Raw genomic sequence first — 19,680 nt, 5'->3', positions numbered from 1 at the left:
TTGGTTTGCTGGCCTTTATAAATCAGAGCATTGAGTATAGAAGTTGGTGAGGCCAATTCTGGAGTATGGTGTACAATTTTGGTTGCCTAATTATAGGAAGGACTAGACCAAATGCAGACCGATGTGGGGGGGGGACATGGGGGGGGGGGGGGGGGGGAGGGCGGCATGCAGTGTCACACACTAACTATCCCCAATTGCCCCCCCCCCTGACTCACGCTAATTACCCCCCTTGATATTATATTAATATTATTAATTTGCTCCTTTCATCCCAAGTGTTCCTAACTGACGATTAAACTTGCAGTCACATCTAGAGAGGGGGGGAGGGGGGGGCGGGCGGGGGTGGAGAGTGAGGGCAAGAGAGATGGGGCAAATGAGACTTAGAGAGAGGGGCAAGAGGTATAGGGGGGTGGAGAGGAAAAGGGAGGGTGGGTGTGATTAGGGAAACGGTGGGGGAGGAGAGAGGGTGAGATTGAGCCTGGAAGGTTAGGGGGTGACTGAGATGGGGGTGAGATGAGGAGAGGTTTGGAAGGAGGGGAGGGGGAATTGAGGAAGGGGTAGGGTGTGTGGATGTTGTCTAGGGGAGACGAGGAAGGGTTTGACAAGGTTGGAGGGGGGAGGGGGTTTCAGAAGATTCAAAGATGGGGGTGAGATAATAGTGGTGGGGAGCAGGGAGGGATGGGGGTAGGGGTGGGTGGATGGGAGGGGGTTTAGAGGAGGAAGGTGGGGGAGGGGAATGGTCAGGAAAAAGAGGGGAGATGGAGAGAGAAGGGGGGAGAGGAGAGGGGGGAGAGGCTGTTTGGTGAGGGGGGAGGGGGAAGGAGGTGTGGGGTCCAGGGGATCTGTTTGGAGGGAGGTTGAGGGTCATGTACAGGGGAATGATCTGGATGATGGGGGGGGAAATTGGATTAGTAGAGTATGCAGAGAGGGGGATACTAAGATAGGGTGGTGTTGTGGATAATGAAGTAGATTTTCAAAGTCTACAGAGAGATTTAGGCCATTTGGAAGGGGGCTGAAAGATGGCAGATGGAGTTTAATTCTGAAAAGTGTGCAGGTGCTTTTTTACATCTATATTTTCAGGACAAACCAAAATAGGGTACTCACATGATAACATGGTAGTGAATTCAGAATGAGTGACAGAGGGACTAGGGATAACTGACAGAGCTCCAGCTTGCAGATACTAATTGAGGCACAGACCACTTCGTGGTTTTATAATTAGTCCCTTCCCCTGCCTCCAGGGGGGGCAGCAGAGAGAATGGGGAATTTTGTAAAAACATTAATATCTCAGTCATAATTAATCAACGGGAAAAATTCTCGGCACACATACGGCGGAGGGGGGCTCTGAGCGAGGTGGCCAAAAATGGCGGCCGTAGGTGAGGCCAATTCTGGAGTATGGTATACAATTTTGGTCGCCTAATTTTAGGAATATATAGATGTCAACAAAATAGAGAGAGTACGGAGGAGATTTACTAGAATGTTGCCTGGGTTTCAGCACCTAAGTTACAGAGAAAGGTTGAACAAGTTAGGTCTTTATTCTTTGGAGCGCAGAAGGTTATGGGGGGACTTGGTAGAGATCCTTAAAATTATGAGAGGGATAGACAGAGTTGGCGTGGATAAGCTTTTTCCATTGTGAGCAGGGAAGATTCAAACAAGAGGACATGATTTGAGAATTAAGGGACAAAGGCTTAGGGGTCACATGAGGGGGAACGTCTTTACTCAGATTGGCAGCTGTGTGGAATGTGCTTCCAGTGGAAGTTGTGGAGGCAGGTTTGATTTTATCATTTAAAAATAAATTGGATAGGTATATGGACGGGAAAGGAATGGAGGGTTATGGTCTGAGTGCAGGTAGATGGGACTAGGGGAGAGTAAGTGTTCGGCACGGACTTGAAGTGCCGAGATGGCCTGTTTCCGTGCTGTAATTGTTATATGGTTATATGGTTATTGTGGGGGATGTTTATTTTAAAATGTATTTTGTGTGTTCTGTTGCTTTTTATTGGTATGACTGTCTGGCAAATGAAATTCCTCATATGTTGCAAAACATACTTGGCTAATAAAGTATGATTATGATTCTTTGGATAAACTTTGAGTGGAATTCCTGAGGTTGAAGAGTATGGTTTACCACCACATTCTTAGAGGTAGTCAGGGATTAAACATAAATATTGCCACAGCGAGCAATGCCCACATCCTAAATATGAACAAATTTAGTCGCCTACTGTTGCTGATGGAGGTCAGTGCATACTCTGACCACGGGTATTTGCATTCTTATTTCATTTAAACACTACCCTTTTTGTCAGTGAAGTTACCTATGTTAACTTTCTCATTCAAAATTTGTGTTTGTTATTATTAAGAAAACCTAAGTCTTTTCTCAGGCCTGAGGCACTGTTAGATGTATAAGAACTCATGTACGACAAGTTTCAGTGGAAAAAGCTGTTGAAAACAATTTTAGAACTGAAAACTTATTTGTCATTATAAACAGAATATTTCCATTGCCTCTATTTTAGGGGTGATCTTCGTTGCAAATATTTTCCAGTTAACCTAACTTGTGGTTATCACGTCATATCTAGCCAGAGTAGAGCCTCTTTTTATATAATGTGGTCTTGAAAACAATGTTTGAGTTATTTATGCTTCATCCAGGTGACCACCAGAGTACTTTAATTACACACTCATAGTTTTAACGTTTGAATGACACAGTCACATATAACTTTGTCTGGATTTTAGCCATTTTGTCTAGGTGATTTCCTCTGGGGATTACCAGAATAAGCCAAATGAGGAGTGTGTTTCCCTGAAGCATTGCTTGAATGCATTACTTGCCAACAAGTTGCCAAGGAGGGGATGCCCAGCATCATCACTGTTACAGTTAATATTTGTCAGATTCAAGATTCAAGAGTTTATTGTCATGTGTCCCTGTATATCTGGGACACATGACAATAAACTCACTTGAACTTGAACTTGAACTTGCTTCAGCACAACAGAATATAGTAGGCATGAATACAGAACAGATCAGTGTGTCCATACATCATTATATAAATATATACACACATGAATAAATAAAACAGATAAAGTGCAAATAAACAGATAATGGGCTATTAATGTTCAGAGTTTTGTTTGAGTTGAGTTTAATAGCCTGATGGCTGTGGGGAAGTAGCTATTCCTGAACCTGGACGTTGCAGTCTTCAGTCTTCTACCTTAAATCCTCCCTAAAAACTCACTTTTATTCACTGGCTTTCGACACTGGCTGAGACATTGTTCCTGTTTTTAGTGCTTTTAATGTCTTTTAATTTTTACTGTTTTTATAGTCCTGTCGTCTTAATGGTTTTAGTAGTTTGTAATAACTTTTTGTTGACTTCCCATGTACAGCACTTTGTGGTAACTGATGTTGTCTAAAAGCGCTTTATAAATAAAGTTATTATTATTATTATTATTAAGGTAGCGGGGAGATGAGTGTGTATTTGAAAACTGTTTCTGACACACTGTAAGAATGTGAGCATTAAAATGTCATCCATGTCCATCCAGTGTAAGGGTCCTGTTTACAAAGCACAGTTCAGAAACGGGATCAGGTCACTTAATCCATTCAAGCCAATGGTGAGGCCCAGCACAGAAAGGTCATGCTGAGAATGAGAAGGGGAGTTAACATGGTCAGCGGCTGGTGCATTCTCTTTCAGACCTTCTTGGCAGACTGAACGTAAGTGTCCAGCGAAACGGTTGCCCGGTCTTCACTAGATCTTGCTGATGTAAAGTAGACCACACTGGGAGTACCAATTGTAATGCATCCTCCATTGCCATAGTGAAGACATGTGCAAACTGGAGGAAGAGCACCTTGTACTCTGCTTGGGTAACTTGCAACTCAATGGTATGAACATTGAATTCTCCAACATTAGGTAACAACCTCTCCACCCTTTCCTTCTTGGTGATGGTAATTTGCATATCACCATACCGTAATTGACATTAAAAGACCTATGAAACCTTTGAAACTCTTTTCCCTCCTCTCCTCTCTCTCCTGTCCCCACCTAGATGTGCACCCCTTTCCCATTCTGCTCCCCTTCCCCCTTTCTCCATGTCCCCTTCCACTTACTCCCCTTATCAGCCTTTTGTCTTCTTTTCATCTCTCAACTTTGTACCCCATCTGCCAATAAAAATCCCCCTCACTTGTATCCACTTACCATTTGCTGAAGAGATCACTTATCCATGTCTTTCAAAGATTAGAATGCCTTTTAGAATTAGAATTAGAATGCCTGTTATTGTCATTCAAACAAACAAAAGTTTGAAAGAAATTTTGTATTCTGCAGCAAAAAAAACATCAAACGCACAATTAACACAGTTTCACACAAACATCCATCACAGTGAATCTCCAAACACCTGTCGTCTTCTTCAGGGGCGGAAAACCCCCTGAAGGCCCCCCCCCCCCCCCATGTTTTGAGAGGTGGGGGACACGTCCCCCCATGTTTTGAGAGATGGGGAACATCCCGCCCAAGTTTTTGTCATCCGTATTTTAAAATCACCGCTTTCTGCCAGACAGTGGAGATAGGGACTGCAGATCGAGGGCGCCGATTGGACGAGAGAGACATCGGTCAGCAGGCAATGGGGGCGGGACATGATGATTCAGCGCAATGATTGGAGGAGGGAGGGAGGAGTGGGGGGGGGGTGGGGGTTGGGACGGAGGATAGAATAGAATGCGGTGATTGGAGGAGGGAGACGTGGCACAGACCTGCTCCTCATCCACAGCCAGGATCGATCCCGGCCGGCTCTCTGGTGCTACCCCGTCCCCACCCGAGTACCCCCCCCCCATGGGTGGCCAGAGAGGTCGGGAATCAGACGCGAGCTGTGCCCCCAGGCCCACAGCCAGCGCAGAGAAGCAGCGCTAAACCCAGCTCAACTCTGCCTGTCCCGCCAGGTTAACCTGCCTGGGCTTGTGGGAAATATGGCCAGTGCGGAGAAGCAGCGCTGGTATCCCATCAGTCCAGTCAGGGCTGGAGGTTAACCCGGCGAGAAGGTTAACCCCCCCCCCCCCATCCCCTGGTCCCCTCCATATTTTGATAGCGAGTCCCGCGCCTGCTTCTTCTTGCCTATGGCCTGCACAGCCTAATGTTGTAGGACAACCTGTTCTATTTGATCTTATTTGATTGTGCACGCCAGGTTGATTGCATTCGTTGAAACAGGGCGGACCACGTGAAGGTTGCAATCTCCCCACCCCACCTCCTCACTGTGATGGAAGGCAAAAGTCTTATCTCTTCCCTGTTCTTCTCCCGCGGTCAGGCAGTCAAACTGCTGTGTCGAGGTGGTCGAGGTGATCGAGGCTCTTGATGTTAAAGCCCCCGGTGGGCGATGGTAAGTCTCGTGGCCGATGAAGCCAGGCTGGGCAAAGTAAGGCCCTGCGACGGGACGATTTAAACCCTGCGATTCGGGGCGGGTGAAGTTGCCGTTGTGGGAGCTCCCGAAAATTGGTCGCCAACCAGGGACCTGCGAGCTCCCGATGTTAACGTCCACAGAGCCTGCGGCCGAAGCCTCGGAAGCTCCGAAGTCAGGTCGCAGCGACATCTTTCAAAGATGCCTCCTGACCCGCTGCATTGCTCCATCACTGTTTTGTTTTTGGAAAATGGCAGCTGTGGTTCCCTGTGCTAACCATTTGTTTACATTGCATATTAATTATCTCACCATCTCTCATTTTAAACTGTTGAAATGCCCTGATTGCATTACCCTTTTAAGGAGTAGTTCCTAAGCTTTCACCGCCTGTGCTTTTGCTGGGATTATTGGCTGGCATTGTGGTTCTTCACAGCTGACCACCAGTGGAAAGTTACTGTTGCTGTGGCTTTCTGAAGGGTGCCTTAGTTATACCCCTTGGGTGGTTTTCCAGAATGTGCAGGAAGGAACTGCAGATGCTGGTTTAAATCGAAGATAGACATAAAATGCTGGAGTAATTCGGGCAGCAGCTGAACCCTTCTTCAGATGGAGAAGAGCCTCGATCCGAAACGTCACCCATTCCTTCACTCCAGAGATGTTGCCTGTCCTGCTAAGTTACTCCAGCTTTTTGTGTCTATCTGTGGTTTTCCAGAAACTTGTTTCAGCCTGACTAATTAGAGTCAAGTCAAGAGTATTTTATTCTCTTATGTCCCAGATAGAACGATGAAATTCTTACTTGCTGCAGCACAACAGAATAAATAATATAACATAAACTCAGAAAAAAGAACAAACAATAACAGTGCAACAATAATAATAATAATAGTCTATTGTAGTTCATAGCTTATGACATTGTAGTGTTTAATAGCCTGATGGCTGTAGGGATGAAGCTGTTCCTGAGCCTGGACGTTACAGTTTTCAGGCTCCTGTACCTTCTTCCTGATTGCAGTGATGAGATGAGTGTGTGGCCAGGATGGTGTGGGTCTTTGATGATGTTGGCTGCCTTTTTGAGGCAGCGACTACGATAGATCCCTTCGATGGTGGGGAGGTCAAAGCCGGTGATGGACTGGGCAGTGGTCACAACTTTTTGCAATCTTTTCCGCTCCTGGACGTTCAAGTTGCCGAACCAGGCCACGATGCAACCAGTCAGTATTCCCTCTACCGTGCACTTGTAGAAGTTCAAGAGAATCCTCTTTGATGTAATTAGATGCCAAGGCGGGATGATCACTGCTCGTTTCTTCTAATGATAATGAGTATGTGGGAAGCTTTGAATGTAAACATCAAATAAGTCAAGTCACATTTATTTATATAGTACATTTAAAAAACAACTATCGTTGGCCAAAGTCCTTTACATTTGTTATAAGAATAGTATAAACACACAAACTACATACAGATATACATATAGCCCTTGCTCAGTGGACGTCAGGAAAGGCTTGGGAGTATAGATAAGATTTTAGTCTTGACTTAAAGGAGTCGATGGAGGGGGCAGTTCTGATGGGAAGGACGATGCTGTTCCACAGTCTAGGAGCTGCAACCGCAAAGGCACGGTCACCCCTAAGCTTATGCCTAGACTGCGGGATATTCAGCAGCCCCACGTCGGCCGATCTGAGGGACCTGGAGGTGGAGTGGTGGGTGAGAAGACTTCTAATGTAGGAGGGGGCAAGCCCATTGAGGGCTTTGTAAACATAGAGGAGGGTCTTGAAATGTATATGGAACCGCACAGGGAGCCAGTGGAGAGAGGCCAGGATCGGGGTGATGTGGTCCCTTTTTCGGGTTAGTTGGAAACTGAGGCTCCATTGAGTCTCTCCCCATTAGTTTCTGGAGACGCATGATTGCAGATGCTGGAGTCTAGCACGCAACGTGAACTGATAGAGGAACTCAGCGGGTTAGTTAGCGTTTGTGGAGGAAAGTAGCCAGTCAAAGCTTTGGGTCAAAAACCTTAATCTCTGCCATAGGGTCTCAACCAGAGACTGACTATCTACAGTATTTCCCACTATAGTTTATTTCCCTGTACTCATGTAGAATATTCAGTCCATCGTGCAGACAGTAGCACCTACGCTCAGTCTATTGTCACTACCTGGTGACTCCGACTGAATGCCTGGAGCAGCTAGTTTGTGGATTCAGATCCACCACTTGTCAACAGATAGCTTGGCCAACATTCCCATGATTCCCTGGCTGAAAGGACAAGGAGAGACCCGGGTTCGATCCTGACTACGGGTGTTGTCTGTAAGGAGTTTGTATGTTCTCCCTGTGATCGCGAGGATTTTCTCCGAGTGCCCTGGTCTCCTACACTCCAAAGACAGGCAGGTTTCTAGGTTAATTGGCTTCAGCAAAATTGCAAAATATTTGTGTATTGTTTAGTTTAGAGAAACTGGACTTTCGGACCACCGGGTCCATGCCGACCAGCGATCCCCGTACATTAGCGCCATCCAACACACACTGGGGACAATTTTTACATTTACGCCAAGCCAATTAACCTACAAACCTGTACACTTTTAAACGTGGGAGGAACCTGAAGATCTCGGAGAAAACCCACGCAGGTCATGGGGAGAATGTACAAACTCTGTAGAGACCACACCCGTAGTCTGGATCAACCCGGGTCTCCAGTGCTGCATTCGCTGTTCGGCAGGGACTCGGTGGGCCGAAGGGGTGGTTTTCGCCCTGTAGCTATAAACTAATCTTCAGGCTTGTTCATCTTAAAGTGTAGGAAATGAGTTTTTGAACTGCAGGACGCAGTCTTTGATGATCAGCAACTGAAGAGCAAGAAGCAAAAATCTCTAAGTGATCCTAAAATAATTCTCATTCCTGTTGTTCCTTTGCAATGTGAATCCACGAGTCAAGAGTGTTTTATTGTCATGTGTCCCAGATGGACCAACGACATTCTCACTTGCAGCAGCACAACAGAAGGTGTGAACATAGTGCACTGTAAACAGTATAATATACAAGAAACAAAAGTCTTGATTAGATTATACTTTTGAATGTTCTCCTTAAATCGTATGTTGCAGTGTTATGCATCAATGTTAAGGGAAACTGCATAACAATGAAACACTGTTTTAATTGATTTTCTTTTGGGCAGCCTGAGGAAGTGAGCTGACTGTATATAATCCGTCCTCCTCCATCCAATCTGACCCATTCGCTTTGTGTTCTGATGTATCTTTTGGTTACTAATGGGCCTGTCCCACTTGGGTGACTTTTTAGGCGACTGCAGGAGATTATGCAGTCACCACATGGTGGCCACATGTTCGTGGGTGGTTGCCGGGGAGTTGCCTTCGTGGTCGTGAGGAGTTCCCGCATTCTGGGAACTAGTCGTGGCCTGATTATGGTCGCCGCGAAGTTTTCAACATGTTGAAAAATTAGTGGTGAATAGAATGTAGCCGCCACGGAGAGTAGCGAGAATTCTCGTGCCGTAGGTGGGTCGCCAGGAGGTCATAGTGGATTGCCAGGAGGTCGAAGGTTCTCGTAGGTTGTAGCCGGTGCTGACCGGTGAATTTCAGTGGCTCATTGGGGGGAAAAAAACGTAAGCAGTAGTTTTCAGAACCAAGGATAACCGACCGGTAATGTTAATGTTCGCCGAGCTTCACAGCCGTGTATCTCTGGCTTCTTAAAGGTTGTCTCCACTCCTTCACCCTTCTTCTCCCCCTCTGCTCCACCTCCTCCCCCCACTCCTTTTAAAGGACTTCCCGTACACTGTGCTTTCACCGTCTCACTTACAGCGCCAACCTTCCTGTTCATCGCGGTGTGCATCTGTATCATATTGGCTTTGCACTGTGTGAATTTCACTCAGACACCCCTGCTTGCCCTGCCCCCCGCCTGCATAATGGGCTCGTGAAGGAAGCGATGTGTGTGTGTGTGTGTGTTCCACTCTGACAGTTGCCGGCAGTTGCCGGAAAAATTGCCTAAGTGGGAACAGCTCCATAAGAATTCCATGGTCTCTTACAGACCTGGATGTCCCGGTCTGAGTAAAGCAGCAGAAATTGAGTTATTTGATGGGTAACTGCATCGGTTTAATTCTGAATTGGTGATGATGACACTCTCTTGTCATTTGTCATAACTTGGTGCAGTGAAGTTCTTTGATTTTGCACATAAAGTACGCAAAACAGTCACCACAACGGCAGCAACTAAGTTACAAAAACTACGCATCCCTTCCTCGTTTCCCCCCCCCCCCACCGCGGTGGTCTCCCCTTTGTTCACTGGGAATGTCCAGGGTTTTCCTTCAGCTGTTATTAGCTGCAATCACTGTCTCCTTACATTTCCTATGCTTGGCCTATAATTCATTGCCTTCAATAAAGTACCACCTTGTTCAACCCATTCATCCTACATTTTTTTGTTTTGGCCCAATAATTATCCCCAGTGTAATCCAACCATTTTGTACTTTTCTGCTCTGCTCACTCTTTTTTAAATCAAAAATATTTATTCAAATATTAAAATAGTATTTACAACACAATTAAACAAAACAGATCCCACCCCCATAATATACTCAGCAAACTACTAAACCATCCTTGTCCAGGACACATTCAACCCCCCGCGGTGTCCAGCGTTCCTGGAAATCCCCCAGGGTGCCAATGGACAGCGCGTAGCCCCTTTCTAGTAGCACCCGGGCACGGACGTTACCCCGGAATGGGGGCAGGCAGCCGGCTCGGGCAGAGCCCTCTTCCACCTTGCGCTATGACTTGTGGATGGCCAGCTTGGCCGCTCTGCTCACTCTTTGGAGCAACCTGGTCATTCTTCCATCCTGCTGTCAAAAACACGGTGGCACAGCGGTAGACAACGCCGGAGACCCGGGTTCGATCCCGACTACTTGTGCTGTCATAATGGAGTTTGTGCATTCTCCCTGTGACCCGCGTGGGTTTTCTCTGAGATCTTCGGTTTCCTCCCACTCTCCAAAGATGTACAGTTTTGTAGGTTAATTAGCTTGGTATAAATGTAAATTGCCCCTAGTGTGTGTTGGATAGTGTTTGTGTGCGGGATCACTGGTCGGTGTGGACTCAGTGGGGAGAAGGGCCTGTTTCCGTGCTGTATCACTAAACTAAACTAAACTAAAGACGAATGGAGCAAGGGTAGTCCACCAGGCTCCACAAACCTGCCTGCTTTCAATACGATGGCCACTGATATATGATGGCTTCAACTCCTCTTCTATGCCATTTTCCCAAACCCTTAAGTCCACAATCTATCCTTTGTCATTTGACCACACTTCATTATCTTGATGGTCAGGCAGCTGGTTTCGAAGTCCAGGCGATACGCCTAGAACAAGTTCAAATCCCACCACAACGGCTGTGTAGTTTAGTTCCATTTATTAAAAGATCTGGATTTAAATCTTTAGTATCGTTTAACTTTTCGGGAAGCTATCAGTTTGTCATTAAAAACTTATTTGATTCACCAAAGTGTTCAAGGGAAGCCAAACATGTCAGATGGCAACAATTCCTCAACAACCAGGCATTTTGCAGTGTCTGAATAACCCTCTGAAATGGCCTTATGGGCCTCTTCATTCTTGAATGGATGACTAACCATGTGTTTTTCATCATCTTTAATTGCTCTTTCCTCGCTGCTTCTAGTCTGACTTTGGTCCAATAGTTCTTTGAGATGAAGACTGAGAAGAAGACAAGATTTCTATTGCTTCGCTGAGCAACCCCATTGAACTGATTTCCACTGTGCAAAATTGCATGGAATTGTAGCTATCTCCTTATATATTTCTCCTACACAGATTTCACATTTCACATTTTTATTTTTCTCTCTGGTGCAGTGTCATGGGCTTGTGTTTCCACACTTTACAGCATGGACTGGTTGGGATGGATAGCGTCAAAGGCCATTTTTCGAAGTCTACAGAGATATTTAGGCCATTTGGAAGAGTGGGCTGAAAGATGGCAGATGGAGTTTAATGCTGATATGTGTGAGGTGCTACATCTTGGCAGGACAAATCAAAATAGGACGTACATGGTAAAAGGTAGTGAATTTAGGAATGCAGTTGAACAGAGGGATCTAGGAATAACTGTGCACAGTTCCCTGAAGGTGGAATCTCATGCAGATAGGGTGGTAAAGAAAGCTTTTGGTGTGCTGGCCTTTATAAATCAGAGCATTGAGTATAGAAGTCGGGATGTGATGTTAAAATTGTACAAGGCATTGGTGAGGCCAATTCTGGAGTATGGTGTACAATTTTGGTCGCCTAATTATAGGAAGGATGTCAACAAAATAGAGAGAGTACAGAGGAGATTTACCAGAATGTTTCCTGGGTTTCAGCAACTAAGTTACAGAGAAAGGTTGAACAAGTTGGGTCTTTATTCTTTGGAGTGCAGAAGGTTAAGGGGGGACTTGATAGAGGTCTTTAAAATGATGAGAGGGATAGACAGAGTAGACGTGGAAAAGCTTTTCCCACTGAGAGTAGGGAAGATTCAAACAAGAGGACATGACTTGAGAATTAAGGGACAGAAGTTTAGGGGTAACATGAGGGGGAACTTCTTTACTCAGAGAGTGGTGGCCGTGTGGAATGAGCTTCCAGTGGAGGTGGGGGAGGCAGGTTCGATTTTATCATTTAAAAATAAATTGGATAGTTATATGGACGGGAAAGGACTGCAGGGTTATGGTCTGAGTGCAGGTAGATGGGACTAGGGGAGAGTAAGTGTTCGGCACGGACTAGAAGGGCCGAGATGGCCTGTTTCCATGCTGTAATTGTTATATGGTTATATGGTTATATTTAGACAATAGATCATCAGGGAAAATATCAGAATTTGTAAATTGGGTGACATGTTATATGATGGAGGTGAATTGGCCTCAGCCTTTAAGGAAGACAGATAGACACAACATGTTGGAGTAACTCAGCGGGACAGACAACATCTCTGGAGAGAAGGAATGGGTGACGTTTCGGGTCGAGACCCTTTTTCTGACTGAGAGTCGGCGGCAAGGGAGACAGAGATATGGAAGTGTAAGAGCAAGACAGGTCTATTTCAGTGCAGCAAGTTCTACAATATTTTATTTCAATGCCGCAATATTTAATTTTAATGCCACGCTATATAATCTTTGCGTATATTTTCCCATGTATTTCCAATTTTTTTTCAAATCATTGGCAGGAGTCTGTGAAAAGGTTCAGTATTCCGCATTATTCACTATATTAAAGGGATTTTGAATTATGAATGTTTTCATAGATTGTGATTTTTTGCTCTCACACTTTCTAATTTTGTTGCAGCCTTCGGTTCTATCGATGGGGGGAGGGGGGGGGGAGTCAACTGCAACTGATTATATATTGTCGTAATGCTTAGTTGTTACACCGATAAAGTCATGAAATTATTCCAGTTGTTTTTCGGATTTTCTTGTGAATTCATAATTTTTCTGCTTTTTTATTTGTAGATTTGAGTAAAGTTGTGTGACTCGCCCATCAGAAATATGAATGGATTTGGCTCAACAAATGTTATTGATGGAGCAGTTCGGAAGAGAAACTAAATATGGTTTAACAAGAGTCTTCTTTGGGAAGAGAATTGCGATTGATCATCTCTGCTATCAAATGCAACTGCAACAGATAAATTGAAAGCATCGCAAGTCCTTCAGACCGCTGGTAAAGAGGATATGCCTTCTGGGACCATATTTTTCTAGAAGAACCTTTCTTTGGGATTTGCAGACTCTTCATGACTAAGAATTTGGTCAAAGTGGATTTTTAGAAAATGTGTGATGGAACATGGGTTATCCTAAGTCCAGCGGAGTTTGCTCAGCTGCAACAGCATACAGAATGTAAGTATAACCTTGAATGAAATACCACCAGAACGATACTGTAAGATGTTGTGTATCTATAGAAAAAACTGCAGAAAAATCAAACATGCTGAAATACAAATACAGTAAGCCCTTGTAATGATGGAGCATGGGGGGGAGGGGGGGTGGGATGGTGTCCACTATTGCCGATATCAGCTATAAGCGAGTAAAGGATCACTGAGTAATAGATTGTATCATTACACAAGTTGTCGAAACAAAGAACTGCAGATGCTGGTTAATACACAAAAGGACACAGCAGGCAGTGAAGAATTCTAATGGAATGTTGGCCTTCATAACAAGAGGATTTCAGTATAGGAGTAAAGAGGTTCTTCTGCAGTTGTATACGGCTCTGGTGAGACCACATCTGGAGTATTGCGTACAGTTTTGGTCTCCTAATCTGTGGAAGGACATCCTTGTGATTGAGGCTGTGCAGCATAGGTTCACGAAATTAATCCCTGGGATGGCGAGACTGTCACATGAGGAAAGATTGAAAAGACTAGGCTTGTATTCACTGGAGTTTAGAAGGATGAGGGGGATCTTATAGAAACATATAAAATTATAAAAGGACTGGACAGCTAGATGCAGGAATAATATTCCCAATGTTGGGCGAGTCCAGAACCAGGGGCCACAGTCTTAGAATAAAGGGAAGGCCCTGTAAGATTGAGGTGAGAAAAAACGTTTTCACCCAGAGAGTTGTGAATTTATGGAATTCCCTGCCACAGAGGGCAGTGGAGGCCAAGTCACTGGATGGATTTAAGAGAGAGTTAGATAGAGCTCTAGGGGCTAGTGGAGTCAAGGGATATGGGGAGAAGGCAGGCACGGGTTATTGATTGGGGAGGTTCAGCCATGATCACAATGAATGGCGGCGCTGGCTCGAAGGGCCGAATGGCCTCCTCCCGCACCTATTTTCTATGTTTCGATGTTTCTAAAATGCTGGAGTAACTCAGCAGGGCAGCCGCATCTCTGGAGAACATGAATAGGTGACGTTTCAGGTTGAAACGCTTTTTCAGACTCTCGGTCTAGAGTTGGACGCCCACGGCCTGCTGGCGGCTGGTGGAGAGGCGAAGGTCAGTGGGGTGAATGGTCGCGGCCTGCAGGCTGGATTGCAGGTAAGGTTTGGCAGTGGCGGGCTTGTGGCCAAGAAAGCTGTGTGGGTTTGCTAGAGATTGCGACAGTCGGTCTGGGCTGGTGATGGTGCAGGCTGGTATTGGCAGCCCGGCCTGGTGGTGAAGGCCTGTAGGGCTGGTATGGAACTGCTGTGGAGGTAGTGCAGACCGGGGACTGGCATTGTGAAAGAAGGAACTGCAGATGCTAGTTTAAAATCGACATAACATTTTCGAATAACTCAGGCAGCATCTCTGGAGAGAAGGAATGGGTGACGTTTCGGGTCGGGTCTGAAAAAGGGTCTCCAGAGATGCTGCCTGTCCCGCTGAGTTACTCCAGCACTTTGTGTCCTTCACCATTGCACATGTGTCGATTGAGGCAATTGCTTGTAAATTTCAATGGCCAGCATCGATGTGATTAATAGCCGATGTTCTCAAAGAGACAGGGGGTGTATGATTACTGTGGCAATGCTCCGTCTGTTATAATAGAAATCCGTTTGAGGCACTAATAACAAGGGCAGACTGTATCTGTGAATTTAACACGAAATAGCAAGCTCTTTGGCTTGTACTGGTGTGCTTTAACTTTTCAAATTTCTCATAATATTCTCTTTGTCATTGAGCAAAGCAATATCCATAACTGAAATTCAATCACATATAAAATTATGGGCTGCAATATTTAATAAAACTATTGATCCGAATTGAACAAATCCCAGCCAAGACAGATATTTGAAAATATTCCTTCAATGGCTTCTATTAAAACTGTCATTCCTTTAATGTTTTCAAAGTAACACTTGGGCCATTGAACTAAGGTTACATGAATCATGCCGTATAATTCTGAATAATGGTTATGCAGCAATTGTGTTCAATTTGCCTGTATCTGGGAGGAGGAAAATAGTAAAACGTGACAATCGTTCTCTCTTGAACAAAATGGAAGAGTACAATGGGGATATAGAAGTGTAAACTTCCTCCTTACTTGAGCTTTTTCACGGCACGGTATTGTCAGCCATCTTGAACCAGAAGCGCTGGATAGATTATTAATTTTGTTTTCCTGGTTACAGACTTGATCCAACCTGGGTAAAAGCACTCATTAGTTGATTGATACTTGTCATGGTGAAATTCTTTGTTTTGCAAACCATACTCAAAGTATGCAATGAGTCGCCACATATAGGGTGTTGACAAAGATACAGAGGTATTCAATGTAGTCCCCAATTGTAGCTCTTTGGTTGGAGCGCCATCCCCAGCCTACTGCCTACCGTCACCCCAGGTCCTCAGTTGATGCCATCTCTCTAGCCCTACACTCATCCCTGGAACACCTTGATAAGAAGGACACCTACATCAGACTCGTATTCATAGACTACAGCTCTGCTTTCAGTACCATTATCCCATCCATGTTCATCTCCAAACTCGTGGAACATGGAGTCAGCACTCCCATCTCTGCAGGATCCTTGACTTCCTGACCGACAGACCACAATCCGTGAGGATAGGGGACAGATCATCCTCGACGATACTCCTCAACAATGGTGCCCTGCAAAGGGTCTATCCTCTTTATACACTCATGGCTGTGTGGCCAAATGCCAAGCCAACTCAATGTACCAATTTGCAGACAGCACCACCATAGTTGGGTATCAAATAATGATGAGATGGAGTATAGGAATGAGATTGAGAACCTTGTGTTCTTGTGCTGAGACAACATCCTTTTACTCAATGTCAGCAAGACAAAGGAGATTGTAATCGACTTCTGGAAGTAAAGTGGTACACACACCCTGGTATAAATTGACGGAGCCAAAATAGAGATGGTTGAATGCTTCAAGTACTTCGGCATAAATATCACCAGCAATTTGTCCTGGACCAGCCACATCAAAGCTATGGCCATGAAAGCACTCCAACACTGCTACTTCCTTCTTAATGGTCTGTCCCACTTAGGCTATGTTTTAGGTGACTACAGGCGACTAGGCTGTCACCACATGGTCGCCATGGTGTCACCTGTATGGTCGTGAGTCGTCTCCTCAGTCGCCCAAAGAGTCGTTGCATCTTACTGGTTGCCGCTGGATTTTCAACATGTTCGAAAGATTTTGGCAACAATGGGTTGACGCCAATGAGCGTAGCTTGACTTCTCGTGACGTAGGTGCTGTCGTAGGTTGTCTCCAGGTGACGTGGGTTGTCGCTGGTGCTGACTTTGGTGAATTCCATTGGTGACTACCCACGTCAACCTATGTCAACCGGCGACAGGTTCCAGCAACTGAATTGTCTTCAGTTGTTGCCAACAGGATAGTTGCTTGTCGTAGCTTGTCGAGGGTGGATGTGAGTTGTCGCCTGTGTGGTCATAGGTTGTCGAAGGTGTGGTCGTAGGTGGGCGTCCTAATGGGTGTCCGATTGTTGGTAGCTTGCTGTAGCTTGACGTCGACTAGATGGTAGGTTGTTGTAGACCTTGTTGTAGACATTGTCGTAGTGGGGTCCAGATGCCGGTTTTTCGGCGACCCGCAACGACTGTGACAGTCGCTGGCAGTCGCCGTGTGGTTTTAGGTCAGTTCCATCAAAGACTGCTGACGAGGATGCTCTCATGCATCATCACCGTTGACGAGGATGCTCCGTTGACGAGGTTGACGAGGTTTCCCATCACCATCCATTGCAAAAGGAGGAGGTTTCAGGGCCCCCCCATCTTCACCAGCTTCATCTGTGAACTGTCCTCCATCTTAAAGGGCCTGCCCTTCATCTTAAGATCAGGTGTGCGAATGTTTATGATTGCAGTGTGTTTCAGTTCAATCCATATCTCCTTTTCTGAGTGAGACAGACCCTGGTGAGTTCCAAAAAAAAAACTAGGACAGAATTCAAACTTGGACTAATAAATGGCAGGCATCAGTCGCACATCACAAACAATGACGCTCAGCACTAACTATCTCTGATGGTCAGTTGAATTGCGATCAAAATCTCAGGTTCTACCAGTGACTACTTAATTGGATAGGTTGCGCGCATGCACATTGTAGCTTTAGGCTAATGTCAGAGAATTGTTACTCCACATGGAGTAGCTCATATCCTGATCCCCCAAAGCCTTGATTATCTGTAAGACATAAATTACCAAAAGAGTCATTCAGCAACCTGCCAGTAGTGAACCAGCAACCACTATTGAGCTTGACCAGTACTTTAGTTTAGATACACAGGCCCTTCGGCCCATCAACTCCATGCCCACCAGCGATCACCGCACACTAACACACCAGGGACACTTTATAATGATACCAAGCTAATTAGCCTATAAGAGTGTGGGAGGAAACTGGAGCGCCCGGAGAAATTTCATGGGGAGAACGTACAAACTCTGTATGGACAGCACCCGTAGTCTGGATTGAACCCGGGACTCTGGCGCTGTGAGGCAGCAACTCTACCGCTGCGCCACCATGCTGCTCCGAGTTCACTTATTATGATAGGAGGATCTACATGCTGGAAGGAGCTGTGCTGATAGATAAAGAGAGAGATAGTGAAAAGCTTCCATCACAGGTTAGAAGCCTGTGTGTCTTTTTACAATATTGCACACAAAAATGTGACATATGGGCTCAAATTTCAAATTCCTTCAAAAAAAGTTGACAAGCACTTTATTGGGTTCATGACTATCATAATATCAACAACAAATATAAGGAAAGATAGCATATTGATGGCCAGTTTCTGAAAATTGCATCAGAATACACAATTATTACGTGGTGTCCACCAGTGACCTGGTTGGCACAGTAAGTTACACGCATTTCTTATTCCTTTCTATGTTTATGAATACCATGGAACAATAAAATTGTAAACACCGTTTCCACTTCATTCACCTGATCATGTAGTAGAATACTGCATCTATCTGAGTGGAAACTGCAACATGCGTTACACAAACGACATTTGTTTTGGTTTCCCAGCAAAAACCAAGCATTTTCACCGATGCAATCTAATTGGTACATTACCTTATGGATCTGAGCGACATCGATGGCCGATGATTTGTCAGATCATTTGATTTGGGCTGATTTTTTTTGTAAGTAAAATGTCTCCGTAAGGATCGTTCGGGAGCTACCAGCGGTTGACACGAAGGAATGAAGTTAGCGACTTGGTCCGTACGACAGGTAAACAAGAGACAGTGTGTTGCCAAATTGAAGTTTGGCTCAGTTTCTTAATTTTCATGTAAAACATTTTTTTTTAATTTAAAAAAGTCGGGAAATATATCGTAAACAGCCATTGCGTTTTTGACATCACGATGTTTTTGATATATTAAATTGGGAAATAAGAAAAAATAATTAACTCGCCCAAAGTTCGCTACTGCCATAGGATACCTCGTTGGGTGTTTGAAAAGCATTAGAGGTTTGGAGTCTCCGTGATTTATCTTACAGACGTACCGACCCCGATAATGGTCGATGTGACAATGAACACCAAGCACAACGACCGTTACGGGATCTGTACTGTGTTCAGTCAAAGAATCAATCAATCAAAGACTTTATTGTCATTCAAAAATACACCAACAAATGCAAGTCTGAACGAAATGTTTTTGCATCTGGCTCACCGTGCAACATAAAATAATAAAAGGATAAAATAGATAAAAAGATAAAAGAAATAATAGTAGTGGCACATTATATTGGATTTCAAGAGTTGGAAGAAGCTGTTGCAAAACCTGGCCGTTCTGCTCCTTATACTGCGATACCTTTTGTCCGAGTGCAGCAGAGTGAACAGTCCATGATGGAGATGTTACCTTTATGTTACTGTATTTTTCTCCTGGTATAGATGAAGATATTTCCCTAGACATTATCAAAACTTATATGTATGAGGGGCCATATGAAGTTTATTAATGATTAAATATTCATGACTAAATGCGGCAGAGTTTTTAACGTCACACTTTTGGTGTCCAAAATGGTGGGAAAACTATTAAATTTGTCTTAAGAAAAAAGTTTTTGACTTTCAGTCTTGAAGTTGTCTAACTTATATCTGCTATTTATAAAGTTTCACATGATGGGTAAATATTTGTTAAGAACAGTGTATTGGTGTAATAAAGTGAATACTAATCTAGTTTGTCAAAAACTCTCCAGTATTGTAAAAAGACACTTCTGGATTTAAGTTGTTCTTGTCCACATTGTTGCCGTTTCGTTGTTTTACATTGCCGGTTTTAGAACTGCTGAAGATTGAATTTTTTTTTTTCTCCCAATTTCATATTGGCAAATCTCTCTGCAGATAGAGGGAATTTCTGGAGTTCAAACACTAGACAATGTGACTCAGACATTTATTATTTTGTTGGCTGTATTGTTCATCAATGGTGGGAGGAAGAGTGTGTGGTTACTGCAAGTTTCAAGAACGTGCTTTTCTGAGTGACACAGATTGATTCCATGTCTAGTCAAGTGCTATATCATTTTTTGGTTGGGGAGATAACTGCTTGTGCGTTTTTGTACTTACTATGAGACTCAACTTCTGATGGTGGGACACAGAACCTACAAAAGTACAG

General features: G+C 44.5%; 1 protein-coding gene across 1 annotated transcript in view; it reads left to right on the top strand.

The window, feature by feature from the left end:
* Positions 1-19,680, top strand: part of LOC129698566 (diacylglycerol kinase beta-like) — a 275,043-nt gene that overhangs the window by 65,173 nt on the left and 190,190 nt on the right. The window contains exon 2 of the mRNA XM_055637649.1: positions 12,730-13,107. Within this exon, the coding sequence (XP_055493624.1) occupies positions 13,041-13,107 (67 nt within the window). The 5' untranslated portion in view covers positions 12,730-13,040. The remainder of the gene's footprint in view (positions 1-12,729; positions 13,108-19,680) is intronic.

The sequence above is a fragment of the Leucoraja erinacea genome, chromosome 7 (assembly GCF_028641065.1).
Source record: "Leucoraja erinacea ecotype New England chromosome 7, Leri_hhj_1, whole genome shotgun sequence".
NCBI lineage: Eukaryota > Metazoa > Chordata > Chondrichthyes > Rajiformes > Rajidae > Leucoraja > Leucoraja erinaceus.
The sequence above is the reverse complement of the archived record's forward strand: the minus strand, read 5'-3'. Positions and strand labels throughout refer to the sequence as shown.